This window comes from Ursus maritimus, unplaced genomic scaffold (assembly GCF_017311325.1).
Source record: "Ursus maritimus isolate PB19 unplaced genomic scaffold, ASM1731132v1 scaffold_9, whole genome shotgun sequence".
NCBI lineage: Eukaryota > Metazoa > Chordata > Mammalia > Carnivora > Ursidae > Ursus > Ursus maritimus.
Window position 1 is genome coordinate 52,637,804 of NW_024427107.1, and position 16,489 is coordinate 52,654,292.

At 35.5% G+C, this 16,489-nt stretch overlaps 1 protein-coding gene across 1 annotated transcript in view; it reads left to right on the forward strand.

Annotated features, from left to right (window-relative positions):
- Positions 1–16,489, forward strand: part of PKHD1L1 (PKHD1 like 1) — a 148,927-nt gene that overhangs the window by 34,324 nt on the left and 98,114 nt on the right. The window contains exons 18-27 of the mRNA XM_040626062.1: positions 884–1,041; positions 1,961–2,074; positions 3,040–3,189; positions 4,291–4,415; positions 7,174–7,337; positions 8,759–8,931; positions 12,336–12,483; positions 13,045–13,199; positions 15,097–15,219; positions 16,108–16,213. Coding sequence (XP_040481996.1) covers positions 884–1,041; positions 1,961–2,074; positions 3,040–3,189; positions 4,291–4,415; positions 7,174–7,337; positions 8,759–8,931; positions 12,336–12,483; positions 13,045–13,199; positions 15,097–15,219; positions 16,108–16,213 — 1,416 coding nt within the window. The remainder of the gene's footprint in view (positions 1–883; positions 1,042–1,960; positions 2,075–3,039; positions 3,190–4,290; positions 4,416–7,173; positions 7,338–8,758; positions 8,932–12,335; positions 12,484–13,044; positions 13,200–15,096; positions 15,220–16,107; positions 16,214–16,489) is intronic.

Consider the following 16,489-nt stretch of genomic DNA (forward strand, 5'->3'; position numbering starts at 1 on the left):
TTTTTTTTACTTTTCTTTGGGCCATCATTATTTTCCGATTCATATAACTAAAATGTTACCTCATTGTTTATATCTCATTTTGTACAATTGTTAATTTGGTTATTGAATGGAGGGCAAAGAATTTTATTTAACATGAATTGAAATTCTAAAAATTTCCCAAAGGTTAGATTGTCGAAATGCTGCATAAATGAAGAGATGATTATCCTTGTTCTCCCAGAAACATACTGATAGTTTAGAGAGAAATCTTAAGTCTTCTGCAGCGACCTTAAGAAATAAATGGTACTAAAATCATAATGGGGCAAATTCTAGGACATTATTCAACAGAGAAGGTCAGTGGGATTCCACTGGCAAAGCATCTTCCCAAAGCAGAGATACATCTGAGGACAAGCCCTTGTTTCTTTCAAAGTGAGATTGTATAAACAGGCCTCATAGGCCTGGGGCTATCTCCTGGAATTCAGCTTTGTGCTGTATTCATGTTTAAAGAAAATAGCAATATCCCAGCCTAGCCCTTTATACTACAATAATGGTACCAGGACAAAACTAAGAGAATTTTTGGAATATCCCGCTGCTGGCCCATTGATCTTTACCACATGGTCCCAATACCCCCTTCTGTTTATCTCATAATCCTTTCTTTTAAGCCATGAAAACTGAACCTTAAATGAATAGCACTTTATTTGCTGTTTTGCTATTTCTGCTACAGTTAAATCTGCTCAAACTTGAGGATCCACAACTTCTCCATTCATCCTTTTTTTTTTTTTTTTTTTTTTTTTTGGTGATAATACAACTAAATAAAACTAATTTTGTTTACTTTAAATGTCTATTATGGATATGTTGGTATTTTATTAATTAACATCTTCAAATTCTGTTTGGTACTTCATTGCAGGAGACTTTGATCTGCTTGGTTATGAAGTATTTGAAGGGGACAATGTCACACTGACTATTATAGAACAAATCAGAGGAAAACCCAGTTTGGACACATTCACACTGAACTGGGATGGGATCACTTCTAAGCCTCTGACCCCATGGTCATCAGAAGCTGAAGTATGTTCTCTGTTAACAATTTCTTAAGGAAAAAGCTATTTAAACATCACCTATTAAAAGAAATTCCCACACTTTAAGGAGTGGTAATATGCTCTTTTACTTGGCATGGTGGGTTGGAGCCAACCCATAGAGAGCAGAGACGGGAGGAAACATCACAGAGACAGAAGGTTTGGAAGGGAGTTCTTAGAACTATGTCAACAGGATCCAGTCTGTCTTCGTAGGGGGCAACTGTTCCTGTAGAAAGAATGTTTGCTTGGGAGTTACTGAATTTAGACAACTACCTGCACAATGAGTTTAAGTTAATATTTGTTTGATGATTAAAGATTTTATATTATCTCCTTAATTCTAAACATTATATCGTGCTTTGCCAGAGAAGCAGATGTGGAAATTACAGGAGAACTTGTGAGTGTGTACCAATTCCTGAATAATCCAAAATGATTGATTATTTTTTAAATAAGCATAAATACAGTCTCATAGTATCTGAATTTCTTCTCTTGAAAAATAGAATGCATTAGAGTGTATAGTTTTTTCCAGTTAATTTTCAGTTGATTGAGAAAACTATTCATTTGGAACCTGTTTAATTGGGTGCTAATTCATTTAGGTTCGCCTCATTGCCTCCTTTAAAAAAACTGCTAAACAAATATGTCTACCTTATAACAACTATGTAAGCTGATATTGCCCAATTGGATGTAACTATTGTCATTCTAAAATAAAACTCTTGACAGAGTCATTGGACACTAAAATTATTACAAATGAATTTAAAAATATTTAGGAAGTGATATCATAATGATGGCTAAAGTATAGGAATTATGTTATGCAAATGTTCTATTATAACTAATGAACGAAATTAGTGGTAGAATTGTGAATGTTCTAACTCTTCATGAAAAAGAAGTTACTGAAGCTCATATTGTTAATTCAGTTTCAGGCAGCCGTGGAAGAAATGGTTACCGCCAAGTGTCCACCACAAATTGCAAATTTTGAAGAAGGATTTGTCGTGAAATACTTTAGAGATTATGAGACTGATTTTAGCCTGGTATGGAATGTTAAATGAACTGTGAAACTGACCTAATAAGAATTCATATAAATGCTTGTAATTTTGTGATTTTCTTTGTACTGGCACTAATTCCTATTGTCAAAATTGCAAACATAATTTTGCTATACATTTACCGATAAGGTCTGTTTTAGCACTCCCTACATCATCATGTGATTCATTTGTGAAAGCAGCATTTCCACCACATAAGAAATTTCTTGATCAAGGGAAAGTAGACGAGATGGACAAATGTAAGATCTATAGGGTCTTTCATTTGTTTTCTGTACTTGGATGCAGAGTATATCCTGTTTCCTCATTGGCTTCAGAGAATACCATTTGTTTTGTTTTGTTTTGTTTTGTTTTTTTAAAGATTTTATTTATTTATTTGACAGAGATAGAGACAGCCAGCGAGAGAGGGAACACAAGCAGGGGGAGTGGGAGAGGAAGAAGCAGGCTCATAGCAGAGGAGCCCGATGTGGGGCTCGATCCCAGAACGCCGGGATCACGCCCTGAGCCAAAGGCAGACGCTTAACCACTGTGCCACCCAGGCGCCCCCCAGAGAATACCGTTTGTAATACAGCATTATATAAAGCAAATTGCTTCCCTTGAAACTGGAAGATTAAACAAAAAACCAAATGAATAAACAAACAAAAACCTGGCACACAGTGAATACTGAATAAATATTTGTGGAAGGAATAAATAAATATCCCTAAGAGTTCATGATATAAGGAGAAAGATAAGATTTAGGAAATAGTCAGATATAGGTACGAGGGATTATATGATTTTGGAGCCAAAGGAGTGATACAAGATGAGAGCTTCAGAGTTTCAAAGAGGAGATAGAATGTCTCAAGTTAAAGCAGCATGGGAAACAATGGATCCAAGTTGGAACTTGAATGAGGTGGAGATGTGGGGGAATAAAAGCAGGACAATAAAGCATATTTTCATTTGAAATATTATTGTTTCTGTAGGAAGATATTAACAGAGGGAAGAAGACAGCTGAAACTGATGCTTACTGTGGTCGTTATTCCCTGAAAAACCCAGCTGTGCTTTTTGACTCAGCAGATGTTAAACCAAACAGACTACCATATGGAGACATTTTATTATTTCCTTATAATCAGGTAAACTCAACAAAATGATATGCTAATTTAATCTGTAAAATACCTTGGTAATAAAATTTCATGAAATTTTAAGACAGGGAAAATTGCTAGTCATGTGAAATCATGTCACATTGGACAAGTACCGTGGTTGACATTCTGGTATTTGTGATTTCATCTTCTTTTGGTTCTCAAAAAAAAAAAGAAATTTAAGAAAAATATGTAGTATCATACACATGTATTCTGCTTTATCTTATAATTTCAGAGAAAATTATTTGCACGTAAATTTGAATACCAAAACCATTACAAATGTGCTGTCACTTCAATATTCCTTCATTTATTAAGAAGAACAAAAAATGGATAGCCATCATAGAGTGATCTTGGGTATCCAGTCAAGGACAAGTGAAGGAAAAGCGTGAGCAGTGATGGTAGTTTTAGGATAGGTATTTAAGACTAGCCATCATGGTCTTGTTTACCCTTTTTCTTGTTTTAAAATTCTCAAATTGTGATGCACGTTCTCAAGTTCTAAGTCCTTTGTTTTGTTTTGTTTTCACATTGCAAAAATTTTATTTGGAAAAGATTTTTAAAACTCAAGTTCTAGTTCTGAGTATATTTGGTATGCTTAAGATGTTGTAGACCATTAAAATTGGTGTTTAATTACTATTTTACAATGACATTCATCTCCAATTCTATCTAAATGCTCAGCTACCATTCATATTCCAGTTAATCTACTGGAGTGTTTATCTTCTGCCTGTGGGTGATGGGCTTTTAAATTCACTGCGGACAGAGTTCAGTTAGAGCTGCATTTAGACGTTACATTGCTCCAGGTCTACTCCAATCCAGGGAGTGGATTATTTCCGTTTTTAAGGAAACCATATCTAACAAAACATTAAAGAATTAATCATTATCGTAAGGTCACTTCAACTAGACTTCCTCTTCTAGAAAATCTTCCCCAATTTTTCTGTACCTAATTGGCTGAAATTAATTATTCTTTCTCTGTGTTCTGAAACATTTTACACAGAAAGTTCTCAATATTTATTTATTGGGTTGAATTAATTTGAATTGCTATAAAAGAACTTAAAGGTAAGATATTATTATTGATTTCTTTTTTACTTTCCTGTGTAGTTGTGTTTGGCATACAAAGGATTCTTGGCAAATTCTATTGCTCTGAAATTCCAATACCAAGACAGAAGCAAGGTTATGAAAAGCAATGATATACAATTTACATATAACTTTACTAATGGAAACAAGTAAGTTACGCTATGAATTTAAAACTGAAGTCGGGGCGCCTGGGTAGCGCAGTCGTTAAGCGTCTGCCTTCGGCTCAGAGCGTGATCCCGGCGTTCTGGGATCGAGTCCCACATTGGGCTCCTCCACTGGGAGCCTGCTTCTTCCTCTCCCACTCCCCTGCTGTGTTCCCTCTCTCGCTGGCTGTCTGTCACATAAATAAATTTTAAAAATCTTAAAAAAAAAAACAAAACTGAAGTTATACTATAATATATAAACTGAAGGTAAAACAAGCCCACTTTTGTTAGTCTTTTTTTCACTTTTGTTAGTTTTTTTAAAATCATGTGCATCATAGATGTGACTGCAGTTTTCCTGTCTTCTCCATAAGCATCCTAGCAGAAATAGTTGTGCCAAAAATACATCTATAGATTGTGAAAATAAAAATTGGTCTGGTGTTATCACCCATAACTATTGAAAAGACAAAACAATGGTAAATTTTATAATTTAAATCATGTATTATTAAATCTAATAATGTTCCTGCTTACTGAAGGAAGGTAGAAAGAGACTGCTTTATCACAATATTGTCATTAGACTTTGATCACTGCCAAAAAGGTGCTTTCTAAGTGTGAGTGGATAAAATAAAATATTTCAATGAATATTCCAAAATTAAGAGAGAAAGGAGACTTTTTAATACTTGGTTTGCCAAAAGTTAGACACATAGAAATGCAAGGAGAAACTATAAGGGGAGAAACTAAATGAGCCTAGAGAAAGCTGTTTAATGACTATAATTGCCATGCCCTCAAGCACAATTTAGTTCTGCATAATTGTGTTTTGATTTTTATTAATTGGTATATATTCTGAAATTTATGTCAATCCACTTTTGCATTTCCACATTCAATACACACGAAAATTTCACATACAATAAAAGTAATAATGAAGACACCTTCACACACATACACACTTTTTTTATTTTTAAAAAGTATTCCCCGGGGTACATATTGCTATAACCATTCCCTGCATACTTGAATTGAACAATAGAATCACAATCTGAGTTTTGATGAGCACCACCTGCACGCGTTTCCCTCCTCCACTGTAAGAGGATTTGGGGATGTTTTACAGATCTCGGTTCTTCCATGTTGGTCAAACCATCACTTACCATATTTGCTAACAGGTCTTTCCTTTTAACTTGTAATGTATCTGCTGTGAGGTAATTTGAAGATGCACTAAATTTGATAGAACGGATGGGCTTCCTTTACCCTAAATGCTGTGAGATCTGTAAGCAATAATTTCTTTATTTTTAAAGGAATAGGGTTCACTGGTTAAAACTATTGCCAGTGAAGGCAAAGTAAACTCTCCTGCTCCTATTGGGTGTTTCTAGATCTGCTTTTATTTAGGTCAGGTCATCTAGGTCAAATAGATGTGTTAGCGTTAGATTATTTTCAGGACAGTGTTGGTGTTAGTGTTAGTGTTAGACATGCCATTTCTCCCAAGAATCATTCTATAACCTTCCAAAAGCAGCGATGTTTGTAACTGTAAATCAAGTTTCAAAATCTGAAAAGTTAAATCTGATTTCTTTTAGAAAACACTATGATCTAGCCACAAAGGCCATGTACTGTTCACTTAACTTTTGATACCATTGTATCAAATATATGTATTTGATATGTTTTGATACCATGTATTTTGATACCATTTGTAGTCTCCTTTTGTCTGATAAAGGATCCTGTTCAGTAAATCAAATTTTCTAGGTAGTAGATTTTTAAACTTCAGAATTTTGTAATCAGAGTAGAATTCTACTGAGACCCTAAGTGCTTTTTTCATATTTTCTTAAAGAGCACTTTTTTTAATAATAATATTTTTTATTATGTTATGTTAGTCACCATACAGCACATCCCTAGTTCCTGATGCAAAGTTCCATGATTCATTACTTGCGTATAACACCCAGTGCACCATGCGATACGTGCCCTCCTTACTGCCCATCACCAGCCTATCCCATTCCCACATCAGTTTAAGCTAAGCTTTGTTGCACTAAGGGGGATCCCATGATGACTTTATAAACCATGAAGGAAATTAGAATAAAAGGTGCCCAAACACACTAGTCAGTTAATAACTACAGTCGTAGCTGATGTAAAGATTATTGTTAAATTGTATTTAGTTATTTCCATGGCAATATTTATCTCTTTGTTGCAAACTCATAGCTGAATTGCTTAATTATAATTTATGGAATTCCGATGCAGTTAATATTTAGTGCAAAATTTGCATCTAAATTACACATTTAAAAGGTATTGTATTATAAATCACATAGCACTTTCTTGTCACTTGGAACAGTAGACAGTGCAACTCCAGTGACTCTTTTGGGAGTAACAAGTTTCAGTTTTGTTTCTTAGTACCAAACTGAATTTACTGTCCTATCCCTGACATATTTTACCAAAATAGTTTACTTTATTCTTGTGTCTTGTTTTTATTTACATGCTCTACATTGAGGTGCATGCTCCTTAGTTTCCTTACCTATTGCGACAGAATATTTCATGTCCCTATGGCCACTGCTAAGGCTATAAATAAAAGACAACCTGTATTTCTATGCAACATTAAATCTTTTACTACCAATTTAGTTTCTGTCTGCTTGTTATGGCTGCTTTTCTGTGCTAACGAAGTATGCTTAATGGTCTTCTTGTGGGAAAAAACACTTGTACTCCTTGAGATTTTAATGTTTTTTTATAGTGGATTGGTTTACATTAAACATTACAACTGACCTATGTACCTAATGAATCAACCGTATTTCAGGTGGACCTATACTTGCATAGACCTTCTGGACCTCATACAAACCAAATACACTGGGACAAATTTTTCTCTTCAGAGGATTGGTTTCCAGAAAGCGGCAGCATCACAGTCCTTCTATGTAGACGCAGTATACATTGGACAGACATCTACAGTCTCGGCGTGGGATGGTATGTTTCATGTCTAGTTAAGCCTTCTAAGTCTCTTGTAGTAAAATCTTACCATGGAAATTATTTATATTCTTTAATTTAGATAGAAACATTAATCTCTAAATATTTATGACTCATTCTTTTATCTCAATGTTATTATTTAAAGCACATTATTTTTTATTCTAAAGATAAATGTATCCATAATTTAAACTCTGTCATTATAGCAAGAATTAGTCTTAATAGTCCTGGGTTCTGTTTACAGATATATAAATGGTGGCAAATATTTTCATTTTGCTTTGATTTTTGAGAAACTTATTATGAAGGTATCTGTTCCTAAAAGGCAACTAAATCGACTTTGACATCTGTTTGGTAAAATGCAGCTGAATATTTCCAGGGACTTAATGGTGATAATTAATAATACTTAAATGAAAACTTCATTTCTGGTAGCCTAAGCATTGTTTTTTTAGTCATGTCAGTAGACACATATGTATGAGCTGTGATAATAAAATAATTAAAATTAAACTGTGATCTTTTTAAATATCAGCCTAATTCCAAACAGTCACCTTGAAAATGACTACTACCATTTTTTCAGAGGAATTTTGGAATCCTTTCCTTTGGAAATGTTTTCTAGTGCAAGGTCATAAGTCAACTGGCCACAAATTAAATGGAACTATTTTATTTTTTTTTATTTTTTATTTTTTTTAAATCTTTTTTTTTTTTAAGATTTTATTTATTTATTCGACAGAGATAGAGACAGCCAGCGAGAGAGAGAACACAAGCAGGGGGAGTGGGAGAGGAAGAAGCAGGCTCATAGCGGAGGAGCCTGATGTGGGGCTCAATCCCAGATCGCCGGGATCACGCCCTGAGCCGAAGGCAGACGCTCAACCACTGTGCCACCCAGGCGCCCCATAAATGGAACTATTTTAGAGTCACTTCTTTTGATCTGCTCTCACCAGACCTGCATTACGATTGGTGGAGCACATATATAAGACAGCTCACTTGTGCCCAGATAAATGTAGTTCATTAAATAACATGCTTTTAGCACCTGCCATGTGGCAGGCACTGTGCTGGGTACTAAAGACGTTGTGAACAAGACTGTCCTCCTGGGCCTGTCCTCGTGGAGCACACATGCTAGTGAACACCACATTCAGGGAACCTAAGCAGAGCAGAACTAACAGGTCCGCAGAAGGCTACATGGCACCCAGGGTTGGGTGGCTTTTAAATATTTTATTTTATCTGATGAGGCTTATATGTTAACAGACTAAAGCTTTATATTCTAGAAATAAAAGTTTACCAAGCTCCAAAAACTACTTGCCTTAAGATCTTTCTAAAATTTAATTCTACACAGCTTATTCCAAGACATGGATATAATTTGGTGATTTTTTTTTTTTAGCAGCAAAGTCCATGCAATTTTATTTCCCATTTATTTCTATGTTCTTTAGAAAAGCCAAAGAGAAGACTTCCAGCATTAGCAAATAAAGGGATATTTTTAAAGCACTTTCAGGTGAATCACACCAAAATTAATGGATCAAGTATGGCCAACCAATATTCTATCACCATGACTTCATATAATTGCAGTTATAATGTACCCATGATGGCTGTGAGCTTTGGGCAGGTAAGCCTAGAAGTTTACAAGTTACTGTTTTCAATTTATGGGAAATCAGCGTTGATCTGGTAAACTTTCTTTTTAATTTTTACAAATGGCTGACATTCAGATGGAATATCTTTTAAGAGGACATGATCATTGTTCTACGGATAAACGAAGAGTTAGAGGCTTGTTGAACTTGAGCATGAAATTTCACTTTAAGCATTAAAAAAATCTTCAAGAAATACATCTATGGGAAAAAACAAGGGGAAATAAACAGTCAGATTTAAGTGGAGTTTTCTCTGTTGACCTAAAAGGAAAAGTTGCGGGCTCTTTCAGTAAATGTTCTGAACAGAGATTGTTGAAAGAAAATCTGAGATTCTGCAATATGTTTTTAAATTGTTTCTGTTATGGGGCCCCTGGGTGGCTCAGCTGGTTAGGTGTCCAACTTTTGATTTCAGCTCGGGTTATGATTTCAGGGTTGTGAGATCAAGCCCCATGCTGGGCTCCATGCTGGGTTTGGAGCCTTCCTAAGATTCTCTTTCTCCCTCTCTCTCTCTGCCCCTACCGCCCCATCCCACTCTCACACACATGCATGCTCTCTCAATAAATAAATAAATAAATAAATAAATAAATAAATAAATAAATAAATAATAAATAAATATTTTCTGTTCTAAACACCATTTTTTGCTTATCAAAATTGGTATAGGGAGGAAAAATATAGTTTCCTAAAATTCCAAAAGGATCTGAACAATTTTTTGTACTACTTCAGTTATTTATAGTAAGATCAGTATTAAATACTGTATTTTTATTTTTTATTTCTATTTTTTAAAAGATTTTATGTATTTATTTTAGAAATATATATATAGAGTGTGTGTGTGTGTGTGTGTGTGTGTGTGTGTGTGCAAGCAGGGGGAGGAGCAGAGGGAGAGGGACAAGCAGACCCTGACTCTGCACTGAGCACAGAGCCTGACGTGGGGCTTGATCCCACGACCCTGAGATTATGACCTGAGCTGAAACCAAGAGTCAGGCACTTAACCGACTGAGCCACCCAGGGGCTCCCTATAAGTATTTTTTGATTTAATGTCCTACAAAAACATACAATAAATTAATACAATTTTCTACAATGAATCAAAAACAAGTATAATAAGTTCAGGATTAGGGTTAAATAATAAATATTGTTAGAGGCTCAAAGAGTGTTTTTCTTAATCATACTCTGATTCTGTGATTAAAAATACTGAAAAACTGTAAGTATTCCACAAAAATTGCTTTACCCCATGCCTTCTCTAATGGCTAATGCTGTTGATCACCCATATATCCTCTTCTGTGAAATGTTTCTTCATGTCTCTTGCATATTTTCTAGTTGGGTTATTTACTTATTGTTTTTAAAGCTCTTTTATACTCCAGATATAAGTCCTTTCTCAGATATATGGTTTTGCAAATATTTTCTCTAAATGTGTACCTTGCCTTCTCATCTTCTTTATAAGGTCTTTCACAGGACAAAAGTTTTTAATTTTGATAAGATCCAGTTTATCAATTTTTCCTCCTGTGAATGGTGCTTTTTGATTTCAAGTTTAAGAACTTTTGCTTAGCCCAAAGTCCTAAATATTTTTCAGTTTTTCTCTGAAAGTTTTATAGCTGTGCATTTTATATTTAAGGCCATGATCCATTTTGAGTTAACTTTTGTATAAGATGTGAAGTTTTAGGTCGATGTTCACTTGTTTGCCTTTGGCTCCAATTGATCCAGCACTATGTATTGAAAAAGCTATGCTTTCTTCATTGAATTACTTTTGCACCTTTGTCAAAAATCAGTTGGGCATATTTGTGGAGGCATATTTCTCTATGCTCTATTCTGTTCCATTTCTCTGTGTGTTGATTCCTCCACCAGTCTCCTTCCTGTAGCTGTACAATAAGACAGCACTGGATAGAGTGATTGCTCTTATTTTATTCTCGTGAAAAATTATTTGAGCTACTCTAGGTGCTGTGTCTTTTTGTGTAAATTTTGGAATACACCTGTTATGTCTACAAAAATCTTGATAAGACTTTGATAAGAATTGCATTAAACCTATTCATTGTTTTGGAGAGAATTCACAGTCTTATTGGTCCTGCAATTCATGAACAGGGCATCTCCATTAATTTAGGTCTGCTTTGCTCTCTTTCATCAGTGTATTTAGGTCTTCTTTGATTGCTTCCATCAACATTTTGCAGTCAGGTCTGATCCAGTACATGTTTTGTTAGATTTATCTGTATTTCGTTTTTCTTTGCAGCAATTGTAAATCGTCTGTGTTGTTAATTTTGGTTTCTACATGTTTGCTTTTGCATATAGGAATGTGACTGGTTTTTGTGTTGAACTTATATCCTGCAGCCTTGCTGAATTCCATGAATTTTTACAAAGTAAATGCCCTCATGTAACCACTACTCAGATCAAGATAAAGAAAATCATTAGCTCCCCAAGAGCCTTCCTTGTGTCTTGTGTCATTAGATTACTCACTCTTCACCCCTGGAAAACCGCTGTTTTGATTTCTACCACCAATAAATAGTTTTGCTTGTTTTTAATATTCATTTCAGTACGTAGGACAGTATGTGTTCTTTTGCGTCTCGCTCCTTTTATTTGCTGCTGTGAGATGTAGGTGTTGCATGCAGCTGTAGCTCATTCTTTGTCATTGCTTTACCGTAGTCCACGGTATGGACGTACCACAATATGACCATGCAATGGATGGGCTTCTGCCCTATTTCCAGTTTGGCACTATCATGAATAAAGCTGCAATGAACATTCTTGCATATGTCTTTCCGCGATTATGTTTACTCATTTCAGTGGGCAACGAGGCTTCTAGTTTTAAATTCTACAAGATTCACAGACAACTATGAGGGCTCAGAAGCAGGAGACTCTCATTTTCACTATTAGAGTTACAATCTATGAATTTTTATAACACTTGCTTTGGTCAATGGATTGGCAGTCAACATTAGACAGGCTTTTTCTGAGTCTGGATCAGTCTGTGTGCCGATTCTATACTATCATATATTGTTTGTTTTATAGTCCCCATATGTTATTTCTCCAAAAAGCATTTTAGTTTTTTGATAGCTAAGACTGCATCTTGTGTTTCCCTGCTTCCCCACCGTGATTAGCCCTGAACCTTAAATGGAATGCCTGTTCAATAAATATTTGTTCGTTGAGTGATGGAGGGTACACTCTGAATTAATGAGGTGTTCCTGCTGATTGCTGCCCAGATGACTGAGTTGACTTTGGCCTCATTATTGCGGCTATGTAGGTGTGGCCTGTGTTGATTTATGTGACTCTCCTCAATGTTCTGAAGAATCCTGAATACCTGAGGCTCGTTTACGTCATGTCACGGGATTGTACGATAGTGAAATGGAAATCATGTTAGCCGTTCTTAACGTTTAATCATTTTATCAATATTTATTTTGGAAATTAGATAATAACAAATGAGACAGAGAATGAGTCTGTTTACAGAGGAGGTAATTGGCCAGGGGAGTCAAAGATTCGTATTCAAAGAATTCAAGCCGCGTCCCCACCTCTAAGTGGCAGCTTTGACATTCAAGCTTATGGACACATCCTCAAAGGTATATGACAAAAGTTCAGAACACTGTGTGTGTGTGTGTGTGTGTGTGTGTGTGTATATATATATATATATATATATATCAGTTGGACAGTACTGATCTAGACAACCATAATAAACATTTTGGTGTATTTCTTTCTAATATGATTTCTCCACATAATTTATATAGTTAAGATAATGTTAGTAATGTAAAACTAAATTATTCAGAACAAATTATATTTTCACTTCTTCTTTATCACCTCTCTAGATTTAACAGGTTATATTTCCAAAAGTTTGTTTTTCTTTTATATCTCTTGCCTTATAGGTTATTTATAAAGTTAATCAATATTAAAAATAAAAATATTTGAGCCAAGGCTATAATCTGAAGTATATTACTCATGTCATTTTTGCTTCCAAGGGATACGTAAATTCTTGGCATAAATAAGATACAAATTTCATTTTTACTATATTGAAGGAGGACGGTTGGCTTACAAGTGATACTATGCAGTACACATTTCCTGCATCTTAAGGGTGGAATTTATTCGTGAATTTTTCACTCCTATTTCCTGTTCTCCTGTGAGTGCAGGCCTTCCGGCCACAGCATCAGCTCCAGATTTGCAGTTCGCGCTCCAGAGTGTGGAAGAAGTGGGCCGCGTCTCAGTGACCCACGAGGGAACGTGCTCTGGATATTCGTGGAACATCAAGTGGAGAAGCAGATGTGGAAAGCAGAATCTTCTGCAGGTTCTCTCAGCTGGCTTCGTTTTGTTTTTTCTTCTGGGTGTTGCTTGCTTATTTGCACCCTGTCTCTCTCTCTTTTTTTTTTCTCACCCTGCCTCATTTTTATAAGAATTTGAGACTGTCTATATTTTTAAAAAATGCAAACTCTAGACTAAACATTAAAAAAAGGAAACTAAGGAGAAGATTGTTCTCAGTTATGTTGACATGATGTTCTCTTTCATGGAGAATCGCTCTTGGTACTTTATTTGCTGTCCCCTCTGGAAAAAATTCAAGAATCGGTGTTAGAAGACCCTTGACAGGGACAGGAGGAGGCCAGGCAGCGCCAGTCTCAGAACTAAATCTGAAGGAACCAAGTATAATCACCCTTGCTGTCTATAATTCTACCACCATCAGCTAAAGCTGTATTCTGGGGCCTTGGATACTTTTCTCGTTCTAAAAATGACTTTCAAGTTCATAAGGGAGTCACATGTTAAGCTGCCATCTAATTACCTCTGCTTAGTTAGAGTGTGAAGGGGCAGGAAACAGGGGTCAGGCCCGGAGTATGTGAAGGAGAAGAGTCTAGAGGTATCTGGGGGCTCAGATTGTCAAACATTAAAAAGATGGTGCTTTCCAGTGGCAGTGAGAGTGTGAGGAAACAGTCTTTCTCAAACGCCATTGGGGAGAAAGTCAATTAGTATGACCTTTTTGGGGCATTATGTAGCAGAATCTGAATATAGATACCTTCTGATTTGGCATTCTCAGCTATTTAACGCTATACTACTGAAATAACACAACTATGAAATGATATAGGCACAGAGGTAGTCACTGAAGCAGTATTTGTAATAGTAAAAACCTAGGAACCTATCCTTATCAGTAGAAGAATGCTTGTTAAAATGCCACAACCTTAGCATGACTGTCATGCAGCCACAGTAGACCTGGATAGTCACTTGGAAAGATGTCCATGACGTAAGGTGGAAGAAATACAGCAGTCTACTTATGAAACCATTATGGGGGAAAAATAGGAGAGAGGGGAAAGAGGAGGGGAAAAAAGGTGTATAAATGTAGCATACAATGTACACACATGGGCTATGGATGTGCAAAACAGTAAGTCATAGAGATATGGAGGTTATTTAAGAAAATGCATGGTCTAAAATGAGAATTAGAAGATTCTGGAGCTGAGCAGCTCTCGTAACTGGTCTTCTTGGTATCTCTGCTGGTGTCTGTGCATTTACTCCTTTGTCTCTTTTCTGATCAGTCTCCTCTGCTTGCCCATCATTTATGCTTCTTATCAGCACTTCGGCACATGCAGGGCTCAGCATGGAGACTCCTATCTCTTTGTTAGCCACGGTATATACCAGAAGCCTACTGTATTGGCAGAGGCATTTTGGAATGACCAAGTTGTACATATTGAATTGATTTGATTCATTTTTATTATTGGCAAAAAGTACAATTCCACAAGTGGATCAAAAACCAGGATAGTCAGGGGTGAAAAATGCTGAAGGAGAAAAGTTGACTCTCAGGTGGAAAGAGGAATAAATTATTCAACTATTCAACAATCATTTGTCAAAGCAGTCATATTCAGAAAAAGCATAGAATGTACTGAGAAAATAAAATTTAGTAAATTCATTTTCCTGGGATATATTTTATTCTAAAAATTCAGGTTACTTTTAGGCATTTAATTCAACTTGTAATTGATGCAATATATGATAAGACAATAATCTTAGCATTTTATTGGGGGTAGATTATGCTCACTTGTGAAGAGGTTCCTTTTTCAAAAACTGGGACTAGAATGTTTTCAAATGCTTTTTTTTTTTATCCTTGGCTTTTATTCATTTTCAACCTTGCTTAATTTTAAAAAGAAAAACTAGTGTGGTTATATTTATCATAACCTTTCTAGTAAAATAATTTTGTGTAACAATAGGTTAATGATTCCAATATTATTGGACAAAAGGCTAATATGACAGTTGTGAAGATAAAGGAAGGTGGCTTATTCAGACAACGCATACTTGGAGACCTACTTCGTACACCCAGCCAACAGCCACAGGTATTCTTGAAACTTTCCTCATGACGTTTAACATAATTTTAAATGTGTAACTACTTTGTAATACATTAAAGGCCAGTTAAACAGCAGGGATGATGTCTTTATTTTCATGTGAATATTTGTGTCAATGGTTGATCAACTCAATAATATTATTTTATGACTATTTTATATATAAAATTATCTTCCTTATGATAAAGGAGTGGATTTTTAAGCTTTACTACTACCTGTTAGAATTTGAAAATATATTCTTTCATTTAATCTTTACAGTCATTCTGTGAAGTAATTATTACTATTACTACTTTAATGATGAGAAAATTAATATATAAGGAGTTTAGATGACTTTCTCAAGAGCAACCTTTATTTTCCTTCATAGCACTACTCACCACTAGGGCATAATACATATTTACTTTTTTAAAAAATTTATAGTCTTGGGGTGCCTGGGTGGCTCAGTCACTTGAGTGTCTGACTTTGGCTCAGGTCATAATCTCAGGGTCCTGGGATCTATCGAGCCCGCATTGGGCTCCCTGCTCAGCGGGGAGTCTGCTTGCCCTGCTCGTGTTCTCTCTCATGAGCTCTCTCTCTCAAATAAGTAAATAAAATCTTAAAAAAAATTTATAACTGTCTCTCCCCACTAGAATATAAATTGAGTGACAGCAGGGATGTCGTCGGTTGTGTTTAATGTTGTATTACTGTATTTTAACATTTACAACTGTGCCTTTGCATAGGAGGCACATTTGCTGAATGAATGAATGGTCAAAGCAGAAAAAATATGAATGAATAGACTAATTTTTATAAACAAACAAGCAAACAAATAAAATTCCATCATTTAAAAAAATCCTATGCATATTCTCCTTAGCCATGCTACCCCTGTTCTCTGTTTCTTTATTTGAGGTTGAAGTCTATGTCAATGGAATTCCAGCTAAATGTTCGGGTGACTGTGGGTTTACATGGGATCCCGTGGCCACTCCATTAGTCCGGGCCATAAACCCATCTCAAGGTAATCTCCTGCTTTATAACTTGGAGTAGAGAGTGGAAGACAACTAGCAAAACTGTAAACTAATAATGATTTTTTAATATACAAGTTTCACCAATCAGGCAAGCAGACATTTTCTACATAGTCAAAAAAAAATCTATCAGATCAGAAAGCTGTAGAAAGAACATTTATTGTTTATTTTTGAAAAAAAAAAATCATATTTGAAGTGGAACTTGCCAGTCTTCTACTTCTCTAATTTCACCACGTTAGAATCAGTCTCTAGAATTTCACTCTGATGAG